This window comes from Athalia rosae, chromosome 7 (assembly GCF_917208135.1).
Source record: "Athalia rosae chromosome 7, iyAthRosa1.1, whole genome shotgun sequence".
In the NCBI taxonomy this organism is placed as follows: Eukaryota; Metazoa; Arthropoda; class Insecta; order Hymenoptera; family Athaliidae; genus Athalia; species Athalia rosae.
In genome coordinates, this window is record NC_064032.1 from 4139409 (window position 1) to 4164835 (window position 25427).

Genomic DNA, 25427 nt, shown 5'->3' on the forward strand with positions numbered 1-25427 from the left:
AAATACGACGACGCGTTCCGATCGATTCCTCGATGAATTCGGATCGTCGACGATTTTTTCACCGTCTCGAAAATCGCCGGAAATTCGAACGACGGAGAGGGAGAAAAAAATCCTGCCGCAAATTGGCGCAATAAATGCGAAGAGATACGGAGGTTAATCGGACAGGCGCCGGGCGTTGTTCGCGTTCTTAGCGTACATATATGTATAAGAGCGGAATAAGTTTGCCGAGAATCATCGAGAGTCGGATATCGCGCGTCGCATCGCATCGCGTCGCGTCGCATAGCATGGCATCTTCTTGAATGGAAGGATATAATATTCAAGTGGTTATTTCATTCATTCATTCGTCGAGTCACAATACCTGAACATACCCCACCTTATGTACCTATAAGCGACTGTGCGACGCGGTACTGTACCCGTACATATGTAACGAACTCGCGGTTATATCCATTGTGTGCCAACTCCGCTCGCGTATACCTATCTCGTTTATTTATTTATTTTTTTTCTTTCTTTCTTTCTTTTTTTAAATACATTACTCGCTGCCCGCCGCTATACTTTCTCCTTTTTTCATTCATAAAAATACAGGATCCCGAAACGTCCGGCGCAAAAAATGAAAAAAAGTAGAGCTATAAAAAAAATTATTTTTTTATTTTTTTCCATCACATCCAAATCGCGGCCCGCGCGTCGCGACGGAATCGAACCACCTGGGCGTGGGATCCCCGATTCCGAGTCCCGAAAATCGGTACGAGGAGAGAGAGAGAGAAAGAAGAAAAACGTGAAAAATAAAAAATCGAAACAACTGGAGGAGAAAATAAAAAAGGAGTCTGCATCGAATGACAATGGAGTCTGACAATGAGCTTGCACACATCGTTTAACATATTAATAAACCGGTACTTCCGGCCCACGTATTATACGTCGTATACGTATACTTACTTATGTATATGTATGTAACACACGAATCCTCTGTACGGCTACCCACCTAACCGGAATAAAAATTCCATTATCCATGCGGGTTTGTATATAGTATAGTTACCTATCTTGTATAATTATATTAATAAGACAGTTACAACATTACCACGAGGCGAGTAAATCAAGCTTACGGTATTGTAGGTGGGTGAAGTTCGTTTTAAATCAACCTGCTCCGATGACGGATGTAATAGAAGGGGAGTGTCTTTATTCTCGAAAAAAGTTTTACAAAAATTGTAGAAAAGAGAAAAGAAAAAAACTGTTTCTCATGGCAAGTGAATATCTAATTTCAATACACATTAGGTACGAATAGGAGTACCCCGGTAGTCGATACCAATTTGGAAGTTTTTATCGAACGTGTTCGAAAAAAAAAAAAGAAAAAAAAGAAGTCGAATTAGAAGAAAGGAAAAAAGCATAGGTATGCGACAGCTATCGCCATTAATATCGGACTCGGTATCGCGATGAGTAACCCTTTAAAAATACATTTATAAAAAAAACAAAAAAAAAAAAAAAGAAGCGGAGTCCCGAACGATCATCTCGGTCTATTACACGCTTAGAGCGCTATGTGGACAAATCGGAATATAACATCACACGGCGTTAAGCACAGCGCATAGCTACGATGATGTTCGGCCGGCAGCGCGCAGGCGGTTTTTGAGTCACTCTTTTTAGCCATGCCATAGTATTACGTTATACGTATCATACATATATATAACTATAAAAGGCTGGTCAATTCATCAATTGTAACTTTTGGCACGGTTCGGCACGTGGCTTATAGAGTTAGCTAGATTCATAAGCTACACACAACCGCGACTAGCCGCTGGTCAACGATCCCGCGTACGTACGTACGCGTACGGGACGCGTACGTAATCTGCACCGCACGCGATCCGCGAGCCTCGCGCGAAATCGAAAAAAAAAAAAAAAAAAAACTCGGAACGTGCGTGGAAAAGAAAAAAAACAAAAAAGTGTCGGCAAAAAAATTTTTATGCCAATTTTTTTGCGAACGTTTTTTTTTCTTCTCCTCTCCACGTCTCTCGCGGACCGCCGATGATTCGGGAAAGAAGTTTCCGCAAATCGGAAGATCGCCTCGGCTTATACATACGTACCGATTTTTTTTCTCGTCTCGGTTTTCGACCGATATCTTCGGCCGGGCCTCGGCCGAGCTCGATTCTTTCGCTCTACTTGCTCCGCGCTCGTCATTTTATAAATCATCTGCCGTATGTGACTTTAGGGCGCGTTGCGCGTGATATTTTTTTTTTACAAGCGGCGACGCGAGTTTCGTCTCCTTTTTTTTTTTTCCTTCCATTTTTTTTTTTCTCCTATATTATACCTTTGTTCGTGACCAAACGGCGGAACGACTACCGAAAATCATCTCGCATCGCTCGCATGCGTCCGCGTAAGTGCGTGTAAAAATTAGACGCGCACCCAGTTGCGATGGGAGAATAAAATTTGGAGAACCGATTTTCGATTTTCCGATCGAAAGAATTTTTGGGACTCGATCGAGAGCAGCGAGGAACCGAACTCGTTGCGAAGGAGAAGAAGAAGAGGGACAAAACGAAACGAGACGATGAAAAAAAAAGGTGGAACTTTAAAAAATGATCGAGGTCAGAAGAGGCCGATATTTCACGAAATATCATCCGAGGTATAATATACGCGATATGGCGTAAGATTCGACGAATTGAAAATCTCCCGCAGGCGTCGTGATCAGGAAATACACGCGTTATTTTCCCCGCAGCTCGAATCCAACCCACGAATTATATTGTTACAATAATAATGATGATTGTTATTACACTATTGTTATTAATAAAATAGCGTTCTTGGCATAAATCGAGAATAATTATATACCTTATGCAGAAGCGCGGTACACCGCGTGTATACTTACACCGTAAAATAAGTGATCGATGATCAATTACGCAACTGCCGAGCGCCTTCGTTATTATTTCAATTATTTCAATTATTTTATTTCTTCTCTCGTACTTTCTTCCGATTTTTGAAAATCCGTTCTTTTTTTATTACATCCATCCGCGCGTTACACGAACGCGTATCTTATACGGTTCGAATTCAACGTACGGTTACAGCCCGTGGAACGTAATATGACGCAACGGATTAGAAAACTAGAGAAAAAAATAAAACAAAAAAAAAAAAAAACATCAGAAACAAATTTGCCAAGCACATAGAATGATCCGCATCGAGGATGCTGATTGGACAATAAAATCATTTGGATCGTTACGCCCGTGCGTATCGAATATTAATATCGTATCAATATACGTATTCGTATTAGGTATATCTATACATATATACATACATGTATTTACGTTAATACGAAAGGCGTGCGAACGTAAACATTTATATCAAACAAATTACGTAACGTGTAAATTTTTTTTTCCCCATCTTCTTTCACGTTACACAGACTCACCCCATTTCTTCGCTCGATTTTGTATTTTTTTCCGAAATTCGTTGACCCGAAATACTTGTGCGTCCGTTAAAAAATCGCGTCGAATCGAAGGCGAAATAATACGCGACGATCGAACGTTAAAAATATATTTTTTTTTTTTCTCTGCTACGAATAGTTTTAATTGCCCTCGAGGCAATTTTTACTAATGTACCGTTCTCTTGTGTATCTCTATATGTATATTGTTAGATATTCGCCACCAGATAATCGAATAAATTAAATAATATTATACGCGGACCGTTAGTAGCGCGTAGCCGAACGCAAGGGCGTATAAACTATATTTCGAAAAGTGACGAAAAATTCGACGGGCGTATGTAAGAAATTAATTTTTTCTTTCCCCCACCCGTGTACGCCATATTTTAGATAAAAGAAATATATTCATCGCGCAACGAACGCGATCAGCACGCGTTTCATTGAGTTTTCTCATTTTATTTATTTTTTTTTTTCTCTTCATTTCAACGACGTCTGTGCAGGGAATCGATATTTATCGTCAATTATTGTATACATACGACACCGCAGATCTAGAGATTCCATGTGAATAATTACACATTACCCGTATTTATGTAATGTAATAATACATAAGTAGCAAAGGTGGGTACATGCGATTCATAAATATGTGTAGCAACGTCTATCAGTTTCGTAAGCTGGTTATCCTGTACTATAAACACCTGAAGCTACCTATTATCGATAATTATCGACGCGGCGGAGGAAGTGAAAAAAGTTTCGGATCGAATGAGAAAATCGCCGCGAGAATAGAACGAGCTGGACAAGTGAACCGAGGTTAATCAACAGATCGTACGAATAAATTGCACGGTTGCGAATACGATTGAAATATATTTTTCCCAACAAAAAAAAAGAAAAAAAAAAAAAAAAAAAAAAATCGATGAGAAAATTAACGGTCTACAGACGTCGTTGAGATCCTTGCGAATGAATGAAAAAACAGGAAGAAACAAAAAATTGGACATCGCCGAAATAACGCGTGAAAAAAAAAAATTGCTCTGCCTATTCGATGGCGAATGATTTATCCTCGACGATTTAGTGATCATACATGGCGATGTAGACGATCGCGATAAAAATGCATGCATGTACGAAGTCTACTCGTCATTTATAAAAATGAGAAACATAAAATGCGGGAGAATTTTGACATAAACGAACGCTATTAACGAAGTCGGCTATAAATCATATCCATAAAGTCCTTGACAGATTGCATCGTAACACTGCAAGGATCTTTTTTTTTTACGTTTTTCAATTTTTTTTCGCTTCGCTCGTGTCTGCGAAACAAAACTGAGGAGAATAACGTTGTACAAGGTACTCGTTTCGTAACCCTGATACATTCGTTTCCTATTTCCTTGTAAAAGCGTAATCGATATTTTTTATCGAACCAATTTTTTTGTCGCTTCTTATCCAAGTTGAACGAGACACGTATAATTTCACATCCTACGTCGGACGAGTATATTGAAATTATTTTTCTCCAAACATTGCTCGTAATTTTTTGTTTTTCATTTCCTCCGTCGCCGATCGACCGATCGATAAAATTTCGCAAATTTTTTCTGTTTCAGTTGTTCAAAGGTTCGGTCCAGCTCCGATAATCGAAGCTTTCGATCGAGGACAACCTCCGGCGGCGCCCGCGGTCGTGGAACCGAATAAAAATTTTCGCGAAAACGACGGAGGCCGATGGGAAAACGTCGAACACGTTTTACTGAAGAAAATTCACCGCAACATCTACGAGGACGACGGTGAGCGTGCGATTTTTATGTTTTTTTTCATGCACGGTCTATTTTTCGCGACGTCGACCATAGAGAAAAAAAAAAAAAAACAAAAAGGGGGAGCAAAAAAACTAATTGAAAATCCAATTAATTCGGATCAAATTCCTCGCGCAAAGGTCGTTCGTACGGGTTGTATTACCTATATTAAAATAATCGACTTCTCTGACCCCGCCAATTCGTGCGAATGCAAGCCAATAAATTACATGCAGTAATTGTGAGTCAGAGATTGTTGAACCATAATGAGTGAATTAGACGACATCCTGATGCACGATCACAGAAATTGGAAGGGATATTAAAAAAAACAGAATAATTAAAATTCCTGTGCGATATTTTTTTTTTTCCAAATTACTTCTCCACCTTATTTGTATCCGAAGTGAATGAGAAAGACCTTCAGTTACCGCAAAAAAAATCTGACGAATCATAAAAATTCAGAAACATGTTTAAAAAAAGTTTTACAAAACTTTCGGGATACCTCATTTTTCGATCTGAGAAAAAAATGGAAAATTTTAGATAATTTGATCAATTTTATTTCTTCGTTTCTTTCGATTTCGCGGTGGACGCTCGAGTTTGAAAAAAATTTTCGTCGCGATCCGAGACGCTCTCTGATTGTTTTTTTTTTCGTATTCCTTTTTTCGAGTCTGCCGTTCCAATTTGTTTCGTTTTTCGCCCGTTCGTCCGTCTGATTGTTTTAGTCGCGTTGCGGGTCCGAGAATCTTGGTCCCCATTAGGCCAATTGAAATGAAATTGCAGCGAAACTGCATCAGCTTGCAGATACAGCTTTTAATATTAGAGTTCATAATGCGCTTGTGCGGCAGTTTTAATACGCTTGCGATTACGCGCTGCGGCGTGCCGCGTGCGTTACACACGGCGTTTAAATTCATCGGGGCAATTCCTCTCCTTGTAACTTATTATTTTTTTCGTTTTTTTCTTCCTTTCTCTCCCCTTCCTTCGTTACATTTTATCTTCATTTTTTACCATTCCTCTTCTGTTCGACGCGTACGTTTTGCAGTCATTAACTGCATCGGGCACCAACGGACTTGACAGTCCTCGTCAATTCTCGGATCTATAAGAGCGCACGCGTTTAACGATAATTATTATTCTATTCGCGTCTCGCTATATTCTATTTTCGTTCAATTTCTTTTTTTTTTCTTCTTTCCTCCTCTCTCTCTTTTCTCGCTTCTCCCTTTTCTTATTTCTTTCGATTTGCAGTCAAGAAGGCTTCAGACGGCCAGACAGACGTCGCAAATATTTAGAACGCGACGCGACGCGATGCGACGCGACGCGCGGATATCACGCCGTTTGGTTTCGATGCACATACTACCGTCTGCTTCCACCTTAAATGGACATTGGAAAAAAAAAAAAAAGAGAAATAAAAAAAAATCCTTTTTTCTTTTCGCCATTGCAGCGGACGATTCTAAGGCGTCGACGAGACATCACACCGGGCATTTCAGACACTCCAAGGAGGAGGTGTGGGACCCTCATCCCCAGTACGAATTCAGGGCGTTCGGAAGAAATTTTCATCTCCTATTGTCGCACGACTCCAGCTTCATCTCGCCGAACATCAGAGTGAGTGAAAAACCGCAAGCGTTTTCGCGATTCGATCCGTGAAACGGAGAGGAAACTGAGCGACAATTTTTCTCTCTCTCTCACTTCCAGGTTACTCACGTAGGTGAAAACTCCACAAGGCGAGAACATCCCGGACACCAACTCGGCTGTTTTTACAGCGGTACCGTCGACGGCGATCCGAAATCTATAGTTTCCGTCAGTCTCTGCCACGGAATGGTGAGTTTTCCAATTTAACAAAAAAATTTCTCTTCTCCTTTCCACGCGCTTCTTATCCAGCCACATTTTTTTCCGAAAACGAACAGAGTGGATTGCCGTGCCATTTTGAGGCGAAAAAAAAAAAAAAAAAAAATTTCTCCCATCCGTCCGCGTCTTCGATCGAGCGACGGCTTCGGATCCCCGGGGATCGAATGTACGGTGACGCGTGGAAGGTCGGTCGAAGGTTGCGATTTTTCATGTACGGTAGACGGTTCCCGGGTGTCGCGCGGGGCGCGCTCCTCGAGTTTCTCCGAACCGCAAATACTTATCTAACGTATTTTATTAGATCTGATTTCTTTTTTGTTTCCTATCAAAGATCCGAGGCACAAAGTGTTTCTTTGTAACCTACGGACAGAATGAAATATACGCCCGCGCGAGTGTGTTACGATATTTTACTCCGATGTTACAAACAAAGACTTTGATTATGATCGCCAGATTAATCCGTTCAATAAATATAGATCGGGATTCCTTTATACTGTCAATGGATGTCCGAATCGTTCTTTTTTTTTTTTTTTTCTATTTGTTTTTCTCTCTTTCCGCATCGGCTCGCGGTGAGTAAAAAAATTTACATCGCACGGGTGCCTTGGACGTATGGAAATCCGATGAAAAATTCATGCGGGTCGTTCGGCGGGGGGGGGGGGGGGGAGGGGAAAAAATCGAGCGACTGATGGCGGAAGAGCGTTTTTCTTCGATCTAGATTCCGAGTCGGTAGAGATTTTTTGAGGACGTCGTAAGACCTTGACCCACCGGGAGCACCATACGCCGCGCACGATGTGCGTCGTGGATATGAAACCGCGCGAAGAATGACATCCATTTGTGAGCTTTTATGTGTACTCGAATGTTTTGCTGACCCAATCACCGAGTTTCTTACACAGCCGCATCGTGTACAGCGCGATCAATTGAAGCGGAGAGTAAGGAAAAAAAAAACAAAAAAACAACAAAGATACGAATATGGGTGTGAATCACTAAACCGAAGTTAGCAACGATGTGTTTAATTTATGTATAAATACTAGAGTACATTCATAAAAAAGGCGACGAATCCCAACGTTGTTCGTTGCGTACCCAACCATCTGATCCAAGCGAATGTACGGGACATTCGACGTAGAATCGCGCGCCCTAGATTTCTGGCACGTTGGGGGCGAAATTGGAATTTTTCTTCGCGAAATAAAAGAAAACTCAATGAAATCTAAACATTTGAGGTTTTCGACCCGAATTCCCCCGGCCAAATAAAATCGACACAAGGTCGTCGCGTTCGAAATATTTTATGTTTGCGGATAGATGATCGTGTACGTGTACCGATTCGCCTAGAGTTTGGCCAAAATCCAAAGTATATCGGTGAGACAACGAATTCGAATTTTCAATTATCTCCGCGAAAGCTTCGGGGTGTAGAGCCGATCGAATAGGTTTTTCCGAAAATAGCCGAGCGATCCAATTCTCGGATGCACAAATAGAATGTTTCGTTTGTACAGCGCGCGATTCCAGATCACGTGTGTAAGTGAAGTCGGATCGCCGGTTGGGCGGCTCCGCGGAACGCCTCGAAGATAGTTAAAAAAAACCGAAAATGAAAAAGAATTCGAAATAAGAAAAAAAAAAAAAAAAAACATTCGAACACACGAAACAACGAACGAAACTACACGTCGAGTACCGAGTAAAAAGAGAATTTGCATACCCATATACGCCGAGGGACAAAAAATACGGCAACAGCTGACGTATAATAGCGATGCGTGATAAAACGCGATTTATAATACCCACTTCGTCTACCTGCTCGTTACATAAATAAAATTTAATTACGATCGAACAAACAATCGAGCTGATTGGCAGCGTGAAACAGCACTTAACACCGCCGTGAGAGACCGCCGCGTACGCGTACCGAAGAGATCTGATCTCGGCGTTAGCGTTAAAAATTCAACCGCTGAAAATCGAATGTGACAGAAACCTGTACTCGCGCCTGTACACAGTCTACGACCGTCCGCGCACGATGTACGCGAGAAGCGGACGGTAATGAGCAAAAACGTCTCAACCGACGAAAAAAAAAACATTTTTTTATTTCAAGCTGTCGAGAAAACGCGAAGCTCTTCCCCGGGTCGTAGAAATACATCGATCGCGCGATTTTTTTCGAAAACGTTCGTTACGACTTTATTGCTCGACACCGTCCGAGTTCGGATGACAAGAAAATTGTTTGAATAATGTTTAAAAAAAACGAAGTAAAGTCGAATTTCCTAGCTCTGGAGAGCGAAGTAGATTCCGCGTTCTTTCCTATAGATCTATGCGTCGCGCTTTTTCATTTTTCCACACGAGGAGGCGCGGGTAACGGACACGGGACGTGTATTCTGTGCGTATGAAAAAAAAAAAAAACTGACAAAACAAAAAACAAATAAATGATAAAAAATTAGCCGCCCCGGCAAGTTCACTGCCTCACCGCAACTCCAGACCGCGAACGCGTCCCAAAAATAGTATCATTTCAAGGTCCGCCGATGGCAGCATATTAAAAAGTCCATCGCACGCGCCGCTAGGGGCCAAAAGGGGTGAACGATATTCGCCTCACGTTTTTCAATTTCTTTCATTTTTCTTTTTTTCTTTTTTTTATTTTTTTTCTTCTCTTTTCTTCTCATTCTACTCAGGCAATACCGTGCGGATAATATATGCAGGCACGCCGATGAAAATGTCTGGGCGAAACGAATCTGTGCCAATTTTTTCATTTTTCATTTTTTCATTTTTTTTTTTCTCGTCATTTTTTGCAAATTACTCCCGCACGCACGAAGAAGAATTTTTTTTGTTTGAAAGAGCCGGTTCGACCGGGATTTCTAATTTCGCGTTCTTTTTTTTTTCTGTGTTTCTTTTTACCCAGATTCAAATTTTGACTTCTGATTCATCCGAACTCTAATTTTTTATAGAATTTTATCCAACCGGCATTTCTTTTACGCCCGTCGTACGGACGCACACCAATGTAGATAAATTATTTGTGTGCACGTACTTATGTGTATTTTTAAAATAAACTCTCACCCGTATCTTTGTAGCCTCGGTAAGATATTATCGGAAAAACATTAAACCTCTTCGCGCTGCTTAAGACTCGAAATAGACGAGAGCGATCGAATCTTTCTCGGTAGAATATCCGACGGCCAAAAGACGAAACCGGAAACGTCTGCGAAAAGAAACGAACACCCGTACCGCCGCGTTGTATCGTACCACATCGGGGAATCACGTCCTAACCAACGATGATAAAATTTCGAAATTTACAACGCTTTTTTTCCACTTTATCGTCGTAACTCCTTTTTTTTTTTTTTTTCAAAATGTTGGTTAGGAGGTTGATGCGTTGTAATAGAATTTTTTCACACGTCCATCCCGAGGATATTTCATTCCTCGAGAGTCGAAGGAATTTTTTTTTTTTTTTTTTTCAAAAAATCACGTCTTCGTCTCACGTTTTTGAAATCGATTCGTGGTACAGTTCGGTAGACACACGGTGTACACAGCGATCAGACGTCCTCAGTTCCCATTCGCATGTATACCTATATACGTTTACGGTCGACCATATTGTTTGGAAGTTGGCCAAATAATTATACCCATTAATGCCACGTTATTCGTCGGTGAATATACAACGTTCTGGGAGATTAAAATGTGTGCGGCAAATGAGGAGTTCGCAAATTTAATGAGATGATATCCCGCACGCCGCGCACGCGGTGCATACACATATAGGTGTGGTAGTAGGTACGCTTCGAAAACGCAATACGGAAATTCTTCGAAACGATTCAATTTAGCTACGCCGTATATAATAATAATAAACCCGTGCAGTGAAACGGCTGCTCCCACCGTAACAATGCACAGGTGTACCGCAATTTTCAAATTCACCAATTAGCCTTCGCCATATTCTTCTGTTCTCGCGAACAGGGTATTTTAACGGTAATCTACCGTAGGTACTCGCGTACCTAACGCGTTATTAAACCACCGATATCCCTCTCCATTTTCAGCTTTGTGAATATCCTTTCCATTTGTTCCTCGATTACACCTTGACCCTCAGCAATGTCAAAAAATATGGTAACGGTTCGATTGACCGTCGCGGGAGACGAAAAAAGAAAAGAAAAAAAAATATATATCATCGATATTTCTGTCAGTAAAAAAAAAACCACGTGAATTTCAAATTCCATATCGCGCAGCAGATTTTCAGTTCGATCGGGAAATAAATTGTTTTTTTTTTCATCTTTCTTCGATTACCAATGATGATAAAAAATATAAAAGATTCCGCGCCTACCTATATCTGCGGTGCGCGGTATATAGCGTATGAAATCTCTAAAATGGGCGTAACAGATCTAAACTAAGTTTAGACCACTTTGGATGACCTAATTTTCTTTTTTATCTTTATTTCCTTATTTCGTCTCTCTCTGTCTCTCTCTCTCTGTGCCCGGGTTACCGCGAATATTAAACGGTCATGGTCAAGAGATCTTCAGAGTTCAATAAGCGATCTTCCGATATTAAATTGTTCCACAAATCAACGCTACCCAAACGAATGTTACTTTTCATTCAACCGAACGACGGCGCAACGCGTTGCTTCGAAAATTTTTTTTGGACAAAATAAAAAAAATATCTCGGAAATTTCCAAAATTTCGAGCCAACGGATTTTTGCGCCGGTAACAACGGAACTAATGGTCCGCCGAATGTTCGAAGGACGAATAAAACGTATCAGTTATTAAGGACGTTCGGTACGATATTCTCGAACCTAATTGGGTCAATATTCGCGTATATATACGGTTCAGGACTGACTGACTTCTGCACATGGGGTGTATCTACGTACATGTGGGCACGTGTGTATATGTGTGTGTGTATAAAATATTTATATTATCAAATATGCGTCATATAATAATAGTTAGCATTTAGGTACGAAGTGGGTCAGACCGTTTATAAAACTTAGATCACAAGAATAAAACGCGTCATCAGCGTAAAAGCTCAATCTCTCGTCTATTCATTATAAAACACATACAGGGTGAATAGGAATGTATATATATACATATGTATATATACATAAATGAAAGATCGTTCGAATCTATATTTCACCACGTAATATTCCACACGCGATTTTCGTTCCAAAAATCCATCCGATCGTTTCCAGTCATTTTTGCAAACACGATCGAATAAAGGATTTCTATCCAGCGACAAAAAAGTATTCGCTTTTCCGGGGGGAAAATCGATCCGTCGTCCCATTGAAATAATGACAAAGTCACTTTTCGAAGCGAAGATGGAAAGATTTTAATATTGCGTTCATTTTTTTTTGGCGAACAAAAAAAATCGCGCAAAATTTCGCCGTAGGTTCCTATCGATCTCGTGTATATTGTACACGTTACGAATTACGATGATCGAGATGACGACGGTGCGATGTGGTGGTCTTTTTGTTCGCACGCGCCGTCGACTAATCTGCACAAGGTCGGTTGTAATAATTCGCGAAATTGAGTTGTGCTTGTTAAAATTATAGTTGCCCATAAGCTGATCAAAATTATTATCGGCGAACTAAGTTAATTAATAAATAGATAATTGCATCGCCGTAGGGGAAGATGGTGGTGTCGGCGAACCGATGGAAAATTGTGAAACTACCACCGCGAAAATTGTGCGAAAATGACGAAACGTTCTTCCTCCTCGTTTTCCTGCACAAATTCGCAAATGTAGATATTAATACACAACTAACGATTCTTCGTCATCGCGGTTTAATTTTGTTTTCTTTTTTTTGTTTCTCTTTTTATCTCGTCTATTTTTTTTCTAGTTTCCCTGAGTGACTCACTCGCGAATGTTTGCATATTTACAGACTGGAGAAAATTCGCTTGTGCAAAAAAAGAAAAAAAAAAAGGAGAACAAACCAGAAATAAAAAGCTTGATCTAAAAATCTAAAAACCTGATAATTTATCGTTACATTTTTACAACGTTATTTTGAAAACACGTATAAGATACGTTAATTCCAAACGGATGGTTTGGCCGTGTGCTACGAAAATCTGGTATCTTCTGAAATCAGACGTATTCGAATGGAAATTGTTTGCTTTTCGAGGCACTAAATTTTTCGGTTTCTCTCCATGCGCCTCGTGCATTCGTTGAAAAGAGGAAGAAAAAGAAATGAAAAAAATTTACGCGCACTCCCCCTGCGCTTCGTCGACGACGATTACGATGATAGAAATTTTCCTGCCCTGGGCCCCCCCCCCCAGGACTTTAATTATAGCGCGTACTTGTATACGTTACACGTACGTCCCTCCGGGTTGAAGGGAATTTTCGAATAAATATTTGAATCTACAGCAACGATGCACGGGACATTTCACGCCGATTCGGGAACGAAAAAATAAAGAAAAAAAAAGGGAAAATTGTTGAAACGAATTCTTCGGTTCCGAATTTATCCCCATAAAGTTTCGCCGCAATTACGACCGGAGTACACAAATCCGAAATGGAGTTGAATAAACTGGAAATTTAGACGAACGAAATTGTCTGTTTACGAAGCCCTCGTTGACTCTGATTTTGCGGCTTGAAAAAATCGGCGAGAATTACACAAAATCGAGATCCCGCGTCTACGTTGAATTTGTTTTCTATCATCCTTCGTTAATCCATTTTGATATATTTTTTTTTTTCTCTTCTTCGTTCGGGTTTATAAATAATTCATCCCGCGGTATTAACCGCGGAGTCAAGTGTACGCGCGTACGTTACGTAAAATGGCAATATGGAAAAGGCATTCGGCGGAGTACGTATAATATTGATTAACGGGTTTATCGGCGCCACGAATACCGTTTCGCTTATTATTTATGGACAATATACATTAAAATAGTTCTACCCCGAGCATCGGCCAATCGACTTGTAGGTACGTTTCGCGTTTCATCCGAGTCGAGCATTTTCGCAATGATACGATCGTTCGAATGCGAAAAAAAAACTTTTTTCCACCCGGTTGAAAAATTCGAAGCAGTTTTCAAAAATCGCAAAAAAAAAAAAAAATTCAACGCCGCGAAGAAGCACAAATTTTCAAATTCGACGCAACGGTTTGAGGTCGGCCTTCGCTCTTCGACCGTAGCGAAAATTAAAATACACCGCGAGGAGGACCGTATAGGAGAGTCTTTAAGGAGCTTGGAGGGTAATAGAGAGGAGTCATCTTCGTTAGACACGTGGCGTAATGCGGTATACGTATATACGTGTGCGTACGTACGTGACACACGTAAACGGGGTTACACTTACGTAGGCGAGTACGTACGCTGTACGGGGTCTTCTTTCTCGGTTGAGCTTCGCGAGTGTCTTTCGCCGGGCACATTACGTAATTCTTGGTAGCGTCAGATTACATCTCGGTTATAATTCTTCAAGCCATCTCCCGCTATCTCCCGTGTACACTTAAAAAATTACACGCACACACGTTAGCGTACACCTAGACGTACATCAAATCCGAGCGAAGAGAATCCCGGCGGACGTATTTTCCCTTTCGTCGATTGTCGGTGTTAAAAGGTTTCTCTCACATCGAACAAAGAAAACCAAATTGTCGATAGCATCGGACGGAGTCCGATAAACATCGCGTTGAGAAGAGAAGAGAAAAGAAAAAAAAATCGAAAAATCATTCGGATCGTCGGGAGCGTCGAGCTTAGAGCCGACGTTTTTTTTTTTTTTGCAAAAAATTCGCCATCGCGAGGAGAAGAAAACAAAAAGAATCCAGCCAGACTCCGGGATAAATATTTTTTTCCAATCGCGCACACATCCCCGAGTCCGAAAATATTAAAACGGCCGTCCGCATGGGCCGATGCGCGTCCGGGGGCAGACGGAATACGAATTTGGCTTACGAACGTAATGTGATCAATAATTACGTGCGGTTAAATTGACGCGATACGTGGGTGACGTCAGTGGTCGGACCCGGATGACGCGTTCGAGCTCCGCTAGAGTCGAATGATATGTCGGGCACGTATTTTCAACTGTTGCGAAAAAGAAAAAAGAAAAATAAATAAAAATAAAAAGAAAAATAAATAAATAACAATTATCATTCGTACTTTATTACACATGGCGCTTACGGGCACCGCGTCCACGTCGCCTCCTAGATATCGACGCTGACGCGAACCCATTAAATTTTTCATCCTCCGTTAACGCGATGATTTACAAGCAACCCGCCAACGACCGTTAGCCCGCGGACCTTCTGCCCTCCGATGCAAGGGGCCCCGCGATGTAAAATTACCACGTTCCCCGGCCCCGTGAAGTCCGCTCGGGCCTCCGTATCGGGTGGAATAATTTTTTTTCATTCGCTTCGTCGTCGTTGTAAAAGCCTCGTTACGGAACGCGACGCTGACGTCCGAGTCGGGAACGATATCGATCGAGCGAAAAACTTTCGGACGAAGGTGACGGAGCGAAAAGAGTCGAGGGGAAACCTGCGACGACGGAGCGAATGAAATGATAAAACCGTCGATCGAGTGAAAAAAAAAAGAAAAATGACGGAGGATCCGAGCCTAGCTAGCCTAGCGTTGTCGGGTGTCGAAGCCGCCGTAAATTACTCGACACCCACGTTTATTTTTGGGACCGAACAAACGAATTCCGAATACCCCCCCCCCCCCCCCCCCCCCCCCCCCGGTGTATTTGATATTCGCCCACCGTAAATCCGTCCGCAAGGTTGTACGTCAAATTCGTTAATTGGGGGCCTGCCGGAATTCGGACGCACTAAAAACAATGGCAACGGTTAGAATAATTTCCAAAAACCGTTGCTCGTATCGTCGACGAATAACTCGACGCGTTTTCGCACTCCGTACAAAGAAAATAAAGACCTATCGCGAACGGGAAGGGAGCGAAGCGATCGCAAAAAGCGTTGGTCAGCGGCGGGCATTATTCGATCCCTTCGAGAGAGATGCGGGGACGGTCTGACCGTCGAAAAAAAATTTTTCCTACTCGCTCTCCCTGGGTCTGACTAATTGCTAGCGGTTACCACTGACTACGGTTCCTATTATGCGATGTGCTGCTGGCTGACCAGCCGTAATATTTTTTCCACTTTCTCGCCAGCCGGCGCAGACCGGCAACGGCTACTACTACTACTACTACTACCATACGGATCTCCGAGTGGGCAGAGAGAACAGCTCCTTTTGGCTGACTCACCGAGAGCTGTTACTACTATTTCTTGTCTAACGTCGCGGAACGACTCCCCGACGCTGCCAATTTTGCCATCAGCGATTCTGTGTTTTTTTTTTCTTTTTTTTTTTTTCACTTCACCATTTTTTCCGTTCCGCTATAATTCTTCTCTTCATTTACCTACACTTTTCCGCGTGTAAAAATTTCTTCCGTTTCGTTTTTTGATTTCTTAGTTGTGTTTTTTTTTTTCTTTATATTCTTACGTATATCCTACTATTAGGGGATCGTGATTCGAGGGGTTACAAAAATTGGATCGTTATATTATAACGTTTGGTTCTGAACTTGTCTTTTTTTCTTTTTCTTACTCGATACCGAGACCGGGGAGGCTACGATGCAACGATTGTATTGATTTATAACGATGTTACGTTATTTATTTAATTCATTTTGTGAATTAATGTTATTTCTACCGTTTCTATGGTAAAGTTCACCGCGGGTTTACGTCCACGTCGATAAGATAATGGTGCGTAACGACGACCGACAGATTTCAACGAGTGTGCGAGAGCGCAACGGAATCACAAGCGCGCTCAATTGTCATGTGTTAGGGTACACGTGAACGTACCTATACATATTCACTGGTATATACGCATGTGGTATGAACAACGCTAAACGTACGACGACGTTTTTACGATTAAGTTTTTTGCTGGAAAATCGGCTATCGTACGTTATAAACCTAATAGAAGTCAACCAAAAAAGTCCGAATGGATTTGACGATGAATGAACAACGGTTAAATTTTACACACTCTACTTATTGAGGCCGATCTACGCGTCGATCGTACCAACGAAAGTCCGAATCACGATTAATGTTTTTTTATTATAAAGCGGCTCCTAGTTTCCTTTTTTTTTTTTCATTTCATTTCGTCGAAAAATTATTACCTCCGGTGAGCTCGATTGGGGAAAAAGTGAAAAGTTTCAAATTCAAAAAAAAAAGGGGAAAATGCTGCGTATATACGCGCACGTATTATGATAGCTGCCGTTGTCGCGGCTGTAAAATTCGGTACGGTCGAGAGAAAAAAAAAACAGAAAAAAGGTAAAATTGTAAATCATTTATTACGGTTTTTTATATTTACGTTGATCCCGACATAATTTATGCATTCGGCGTGCACAGCTTATGGCTTCAATCTCGATAGCGAGACTGCCGTGGTTATTATCTTTGTCCCGAAATTTCCCCCCTGCGACCGCGTCTTCCGTACCCCGGTGCAACGGGGTATACGATTTTATTACATTTCTTTTCCTTTCGCTGCAATGTATGGCATTTTTACGACGATACGGTCGTGAAATTTTTTTTCCCTCTTTCACGTACTAAATTCTCTTTTTTTAGTTGTTTTTTTTTAGTTTTTTTTCTTTCTCTCCACACTCTTGTTTTCCATTCATTCTCTAACCCCGAATTTTCGTTCATCTCTTTCTCGAGGAGCGATCGTCTCAGTTTTTTTTTTTTTTACAACCACGAAGAATGACACGAGACAGAATATATTCCGTACTTGCAACGATGTTTGATTTTCGAAAGCTCTTTCGCAGCTCGTCTCGTTTACATACCTACGTGTGTACGCGAAGCCAGCTACTACGCGAGGACGGCCGTGAACCTTTAAATTTTTATGGCCTCTAAATTTTCGTGGGATCAAGCGGAATGGGGGGACACGGTAAAAAGAGCGCACCCTCCCGGATCGCGTACGTCGGATGTGGGTGACGAAAATAAAATAGTTCCGAGAGTGCGAAGAATATTTTTTACACCGGTGTACAGGGAGCGAGAAATTTGCTCGATTCGAAATTTCTTCCTAGCGCTTTTTTTCTTGTTCTTTTTTTTTTTTTTCTTTTTTGTTCGACGATGGATTATTTTCCGCGACTAGGAAGCGGAGAAATACCGCACGTCGTCGACGTTCGTAGATGTACGTTCGTATTATTATAATGTTTATGTACTTTACGGTGGATGAATGAATGTGAAATGTGAGACGTAAAACTGCATAAATTGACGTCAATCAAGTGGCCAGCGGTGGCTCGTCGTTATACGTACGTTGATTAGGACATAAAAGGAATAACGACCTTAAGCTTGATTAAGCTGAGATATACGAAGAGTTATAAGATTTTATTAAGTAAATTTAAATTAATGATCGTATTCGTTCACGCGTATCACGATTATCACTTTCGTAGCTGTACCAGCGAGCGATCTCGTGCGTCTTAATTGTAATGATCGCGAGGATCGTGAGCTTTTCGTCGAATAGATAGCCAATTAAAATATGAATATTTATCGATCGCAGGGCCACGAACTACCGAAATCTTTTAAAAAATTCCCGTTCTCAATTTTTGTGGTGGGCAAAACGGAGAGAGAGAGAGAGAGAGAAAAATATTCCTCTCCGTAGAAAGATGTATAAAAGGGTGGGTATATCCGTATAAATTCACCGCATAATTTACATACCTAGGTATGTACGTAGGTATCCGTGCAATGGAAGTAATGTGAAGACACGCTGTTACTTCGACTACTTCTTCGTTTACGCTTTTTACTCCTTCAAATAACGTTTCAGACAATTCGGCCGTGGATTCAATGCAAATCGCAAGTGCATAAATATGCGAGCTTTTCATAAAGTATTTCATACACTGTGTTTCGACGGCGATCGGTTATCGTTTATACGAACACGCGTACACACCTATATACGCGACGGTATAACAAAAATTCCGTAGCCCGTAAAGAGAAAAAAAAAGACGAAGACGAAGAAGAAGAAGAAGAAGAAGAAGAAGCCCACCCAGCAGACGTTTCATTTACCATTGAAATCGTCCTCCTATTTTATTAACCAGCGTTCGCGTCCACGTTCGCGACTCGTGCTCCTCGCGGCGACGAGGTAAATTTTCAAAAAAAAATCCCCGCGTTCAACAAAAAATCCACGGCTGCCGTGAAATTCGAAAATTTAACCTCATTTCGTTTTTTTTCGGGTTTCTCCCTAACCACGGGGCGCGAAAACCAAAAGAACGCGCGTGACCTTAGAATTTCAGTTGGTCTTTTACTTTGTTCTTTTTTTTTTGGTTTTTCTTTCTTTTTCCTCGCCACCTAAATTCTCCGCCTATTTGGGTCAAGTTTATTTCTGTCTTCGATTTAACGCTAACCCGAACACGGACGGCTGGTCGCTACCAGACAGTTGGCTTTTTTCAATTTTCTTTTTCCTCCGAAAGCTTTACGTCTTACTTGACGTTTACCAATTTTTGAAAACAACGACTGAAAAGAGAGAGAGAGAAAAAAACTCACGAGACTATAGATTGACCAGGTCAGGAATTAGCTTCTCGAATTTTGTGTAAACCGAACGGCGATTTTCGTAATTTCGAAATCTGGTTTCGGTGAAAACTCGAATTGTAATTTATGTTTTTCGACTAACGCGATACGTTTCTACGAACGCGAATCGGTGCGAAGTTGCGGCCAACTTTGTCCGGATTTTTGTACACACCTATGCGCCGATACGCCCATATATTTTCTATAAACAATGACAGAGCTTCCTGGTTTAGAAATCAAAATCTGATTTGTTTAACTACCGCGGCCATCTGGTCGACGAAAGAAGAGACGCCGCCTCTGATCCGACCGTTCGAGTTATACCTACGTAACAACAACCTTGGCAGCAATGATTCGATTTGAGCTCAAAATTCAAGGACAGCTGTCAATCTTCCCAGACAACTTGGTACGCGAGAAAGAAAAAAAGAGAAACTGAAGCCCTGGTGACATGGATTTTTCTTATTTTTTCAAAAAGATCATTCGAAAATTGGTAAAAGCACCAAAAGCTCGATTTTCACTTTTTATGGGATCCGAGGTACGGGTACCATCCATCAGCTGCACCCTGACGGAAAAAAATAAAATCAAAGACGGTTAAATTAACGAGGCAAAAAACAAAAATAGCGATTCTCTCTCTCGAGAGAGAGAGGGAAAGGGAAAAACGAGAGTTCTCGGTGGGTCCGGCTGAAGTAAACTCTTTGTACAGTTTTTTTTTTTTTTTTATAAAGAGTGCAGGCCAACTGTACCGGCTTCTGTTGCTACCTACTACTGCACACGTTGCTCACCGAGAATGCAAATAAACGTTCAACGTCTCAATTACAGAACGTCGCTCGACTGAAACGAACAACTTAACAAGGGTCTCACATGAGCGGCGAGTAGGCTCGAGCCTACGGATAAAATTCACGTACATGATTCACTCCTTCTTTTCTTCCCTTGAAGAAAAAAAACCCCATTCGCTGTACCGAAACTATGAGAAAAACGGTTATCATTTTCCCCCCCTCTTTCTTTTTTAAGCTTAATAAAAAAAATTCACTCGTCTTTGAAATCCTTTTTTTTCGGGATCGGAGTTCAAAAATTTTAACAGCTTGTGAGGAGGCTGTACCTACCGCACATCAAAGTGGAAAACAGCCGGCACGGTATTCAACTGGAGCTCGCATCTAGCCGCGCGATACAAAAATAGCGGAATCTAATCCCTACTATTAATTGTAAGCGGAATCTCTTGGAGAGGATTATAAACCGATGAAATATTAAGTTGTTTTGCTGAATCCGACCACTTGAGCGAGTCTGTACGGTGAGGCGATGGAAAAAAGATGATTTTCTTTCGCTCCTCGTGAACGAAATGAAGATCGAACGAATAATTAGTTCCCAGGGAAATTTGACAGCAACAAAAAACGAGTAAAATAAAAAAGAAATTTTCAATCAGACCTTCGAATCCCGGAAAATACGAACGAATTTCGGACACCCGTTAGATAAGTCGTACAAAATTTTTCCCTCTTTTCTTATAAATAAATGAAACCAGACGCGAAATCTTGCGATATCAAGGTCGATCCGCAGAATCCCTCGGGATTTTCTCAACTTGGATTAAAATAATGATTCATTGTACATTCGGCCAGTTCAGTTACACATCACACACGTATAAGTATTATACTTCTCGCGTGTATTTAACGCGGCTCTGATGTGTGCGAATGAAATTTATTTTCGGAAAGTGGGTGTGTTCGAGATCGTTACACCTTTTAATGTCTCTTTTTTTTTTTTCATTTTTCCATTTTTTATTATTTTTTTTTTTTCAACCGGACCGGGAAATATAATTCGACCTCGCGATTCCGTGTCCAGCTGTTGCAGCTGACGATGAGATTTAACTAGAAAAGTTGGCGAACTACCGACGTAACTTACCGAACCTACATCTGGACCAAATTTACACCGTCCGACGACGAGCTGAAAATTTTACAAGAATGAACATGAGGAGAACGTGACTCGTACAGGGTGATCAAAAACTAGTTTTTTTTTTTTCTTCAAAATTTTGGGTTTTCATCAGTGTGAAAGAAAAAAAGAAAGATGCATATTCGTATTTTCTGTTTATTGAACAGAACGATACGGAGAACGTGAATTTGTAAAGAGGATTTTTCGAGTAGTGACTATAAATAGAGATAATCATAGTTAATCGTACCAAGGAAGCGTGCAGGTTGCATTAATTATACCTGTGCAACAAGTTGGATTCCGTGTAGCGCAAAATAATTTCCGGAATATTTCTGCGCGGAGATTGCAGATAAATAATTAACTGCAATGAATAAAGATTAGGAAAATGGCAGTAATTATAATCGCGGAGTCGAGACTCGCCGTGTCTCTACCGGCTCATTGGTTGTACCGATGAGAATACAAGTTGTAGGTAAAACGCGATAAATTATCCAACCTATCAAGTCGTACATGTCCTCTGTACTTACGAACGAGTAAAATTTTCACAGAATCATACGAGATCGTTCGACGATTTGTTTTATTCATACAACTTTGCTGACTCGGATGAAATTCCGAGTGGATTTTTCGAAAAAAAATTTCAGATAGAAGGAATTTTTTACCCCGTCCCAACGAGTCCGCCATTTTTAGCCGAATCTAGTTTTTCGTAAATCTCTTCGGTCGTTTTACACCTTCATCTTTTCCTAACATCCGACGTAAATGTTCGTTTATAAAATCAACGGAGGTATAATAGATATTTTATTTTTATTTTTTCCCTCCCGCGAATCTTGATTCCATAAAGCACCATAGCCGTAAACGTATAATCCGCGTATACGAGAGAGAATTACTTTTCTACGGGCGTAATAAATATTTATTTTATCCAGCAACTATTATCGGTTATTATACTCGTATGTATAATTTAATTAATGGAGCCTACACGTATACGCACGCACACAAACACACACGGAATTACGCGTATCTTGTATATATGTTATGTATATTTAGACGCTCGTTACCGATCACATATCAATAAAATAACGAGAAAGAGGAAAAGAGTTTTACGAAAAAAAGAAAAAAAACACAAATAGGAAAAACTCATTTCGTAATCGAAGTCAAAATCTGCAATCCTTTGATGGACGCTAATCACCGTTTCATTTCACATAGTGACCATAGTTCGGAGCGAATTTTTTTTTGAAAGTTCCAAATTAATCAAATCTTTTTTTTTTTTTCATACCGTCAGCAATTTTTCGAGGAAAAAATTTTTCGTCAAAAAACTCAGCCCTGCGGTAAACGCGACGAAATGAAGACGATTAAATTTTTTCGATATCGTAGAACAATAAGGGGGAAAAGAAAAAAGCATAAAGTAAATTTGTTAATGTTTTAGAAACCGGCGGAGATCTTTGGCAAATTTGAATTTTGACACGAAGTCACGTTTACGGTGCGATTTACATATATGATATCCAAATCCTTGACGTGTCAATTTCGCTGCTGAAGAGTTTCTGTGAATTTTACGCGTGTGTGGTTCGCAACTGTAATATCGTAACGTGTAGATCGCGATAGCCAAATTCGTCTATCTGATCGACTTAATTCGGATCCATATGGAAGCCTACGTAGAAATAGAAGATAAAAGAAAAAAAAAAGATAAATAAAAATGCAAAGGAATCGAAAACGAAAATAAAAAAATTAACAGGGTATTCGTCATGCGGCAAATCTATGCGCGGTCGCCATTTCGGTTTTTCCAAAATCCCTGCCCTCGCGCGAGAAGGAACCGTTCGTATTAAATTATTTCGTACCGGGTACAGACTAAATATATTATATTATTTATAATTATATTTACGCAATAGCGCGTATAATAAATCCAATAAATATAATTTCCATAGATTATTTAAAACGTTATTAAACAACTCGACGATCTATTCTTGACTCGTGCTTCGTGATCTGAAACAAAATAATCGCTGCCGCTATCGCATGCTTCTCAAAGCTCTTTTGCTCCATATAATAATCCCATGTACTAATTCTGGCTTATGTACCATCGGGATATACCTATATAATACACATAAACGTTTCACTAACTACAGCTGGGCACACGTGCCCACATAAATTTAAAACGTTACATCACATCGCACATAACTTAATACGTGTACAGCGTATTTACCATAATTATACGTACGCTCAGATACACGTCAGTCTCAACATCGATGAAATATCATTTTTCACGCATCTAAGAAACTCGGTCAGAGCCACGCCCTTTTTCTTCTTCTTCTTCAAAAAAAATCAAAATCTATCGAAATTTCGTCAATAATCTCAATTTATTTTCTTCCTCCAACTTTATTTTCCAGAGCGGCCACATCCGCACTTCCGGCGGAAGTTATTTGATCGAACCGGCGGACAGGCGAAAAATCAGCGGCAGCGCACCGCAGGATTTGGATCAACCGATTCTACATCTGATTTACCACGCGTCCGCTACGCGCTCCAATTCCAACAGCGTAAATTTACCGGACGACAGAAGTCCGGACGGCAACGACTGCGCTCTGATTGGTGAGTGGAAAAATCTTTCGCCCGTTCTTCTCCTTCTTCCTCTTCGTCCTCTCAGTTTCGGCGCTCCGATATCTTTTGGTCAAACGGTCGGCGAGCCAAAGCGTCCGTCCGTCCGACCGACCGACCGAACGGCCCACGCGAATTCATTCCCATTTCAAACACCAGACAGACACTCTCCAGGTGTTTGGCCCGCGGCAAACGATTCCCCAGACCGCTTGGCGCGTCGGCGATTTTTAAATCGTAATCCATCGCTCATTTATTACACGTCCTCGTAAAACTCGCGACGATAAATACCGTACGAATTTCGTTTCGCGAGCGAACTGGAAACCGACGAAAAGTTTGAGAAAAAAAAAAACATTTTCGAATGATATATAAAAATTATAATCATTCCATTCACCGACCGACAATGGAAGCTAATGGAAGCACCTGCCTGTATTCCGACGGCGAGATCGATGTATTTTTTTTTTTTTTGTTTTTTTCTTCTCTCCTCTTCGGTTCGATATGCTGTATTGAACATGGTGTGCGAATCGCGCGAAAAAATAGAGAAGAAATGAACGGCTTTTGGATGAGTGAAAAAAAAGAGTCTTTGATCCTCGCTGTATTGTACGAGGTACTCGATACAGTGTTCGCAATTAGCGAGCGATTGTAATCCTGCATAATGTTAATTCGTTGTCGGTCGCGTGTGTGTCAAAAGTACAGGTACAGGTACACCTCCGCATGAAGTGAACCAAGACCGCATCTGTGGTATGATTTTTTTTTTTTATTTTGTAACGGAGAGTCGTTCGGATCGTTTAATTTTTTCCAGGGTGATCGAGGTAGTCGAAAAAACTGTAGACCGATAATTAGCGTTGACACGAAATGCGTACCATGTACCTGTTTAATTTGACAACAAGCTAGCATTGCACGTATTTCATTTCATTCGACGTTTGAATCTTTGATCCGTCATTTTTTGATCGATTCCACATCTTTATATTTCATACGCATGCCAAGAGTGTTTTTTTGTCGATCTACGAATTTTTACCATCGAGATATCTCGATTTTTCTGCTCCAAAAAGTGAAGAATTGGCAATAACTTGATCAATTTCAACAGATAGATCAATTAACCTTGCGAATTCGAATTTCTGAGATCAAAATACATGAGAATAGCATGGGAAACCCAAGAAAATAAAATGTTGATTTTCGACCCAAAAATCGATAAATTTGCACGGGTTCAAATCCCCTTGGGGATTTTTGGGCGAATTTTTTTTTTTCTCGCCAATTGATCGTAAGACACTGTTCTCATGTATTTTGACCTCAGGAATCCGATTCCGAAAGGAAAATTGATCTATCTCTGAAATTGACCGAGTGATCGCCAATTTCCAGCTTTTCGGGATCAAGAATAAAAAATCCATTTCATCGTCTATTTTAATGTAGTTCGTACCCAATAATTTGAATCTGAGAGACTAGGAATTGATCGTATGGCACTTTTCTCATGTATTTTGACCTCAGGAACACGAATCCGTTGTCCAAATTGAGCTACGATTTTTTCCCTCCGAGATATCCTCAAATTTGAGCCAAAAAATGCCAAAAAATTGGGATAACTCGGTAAATT

The 25427-nt window shown here is 40.7% G+C and overlaps 1 protein-coding gene and 1 long non-coding RNA gene across 5 annotated transcripts in view; one reads left to right on the top strand and one right to left on the bottom strand.

Moving 5' to 3' along the window:
- Window positions 1–25427, bottom strand: part of LOC125501930 — a 69635-nt gene that overhangs the window by 38458 nt on the left and 5750 nt on the right. The window lies entirely within an intron of this gene.
- The window catches only part of LOC105686452 (A disintegrin and metalloproteinase with thrombospondin motifs gon-1), an 88890-nt gene that overhangs the window by 35926 nt on the left and 27537 nt on the right, over window positions 1–25427 (top strand). For all 4 annotated transcript variants that reach the window (XM_048659103.1, XM_012401732.3, XM_020856503.2 and 1 more), the window contains exons 4-7: window positions 4972–5148; window positions 6584–6744; window positions 6835–6960; window positions 23638–23836. In XM_048659103.1, the coding sequence (XP_048515060.1) occupies window positions 4972–5148; window positions 6584–6744; window positions 6835–6960; window positions 23638–23836 (663 nt within the window). The remainder of the gene's footprint in view (window positions 1–4971; window positions 5149–6583; window positions 6745–6834; window positions 6961–23637; window positions 23837–25427) is intronic.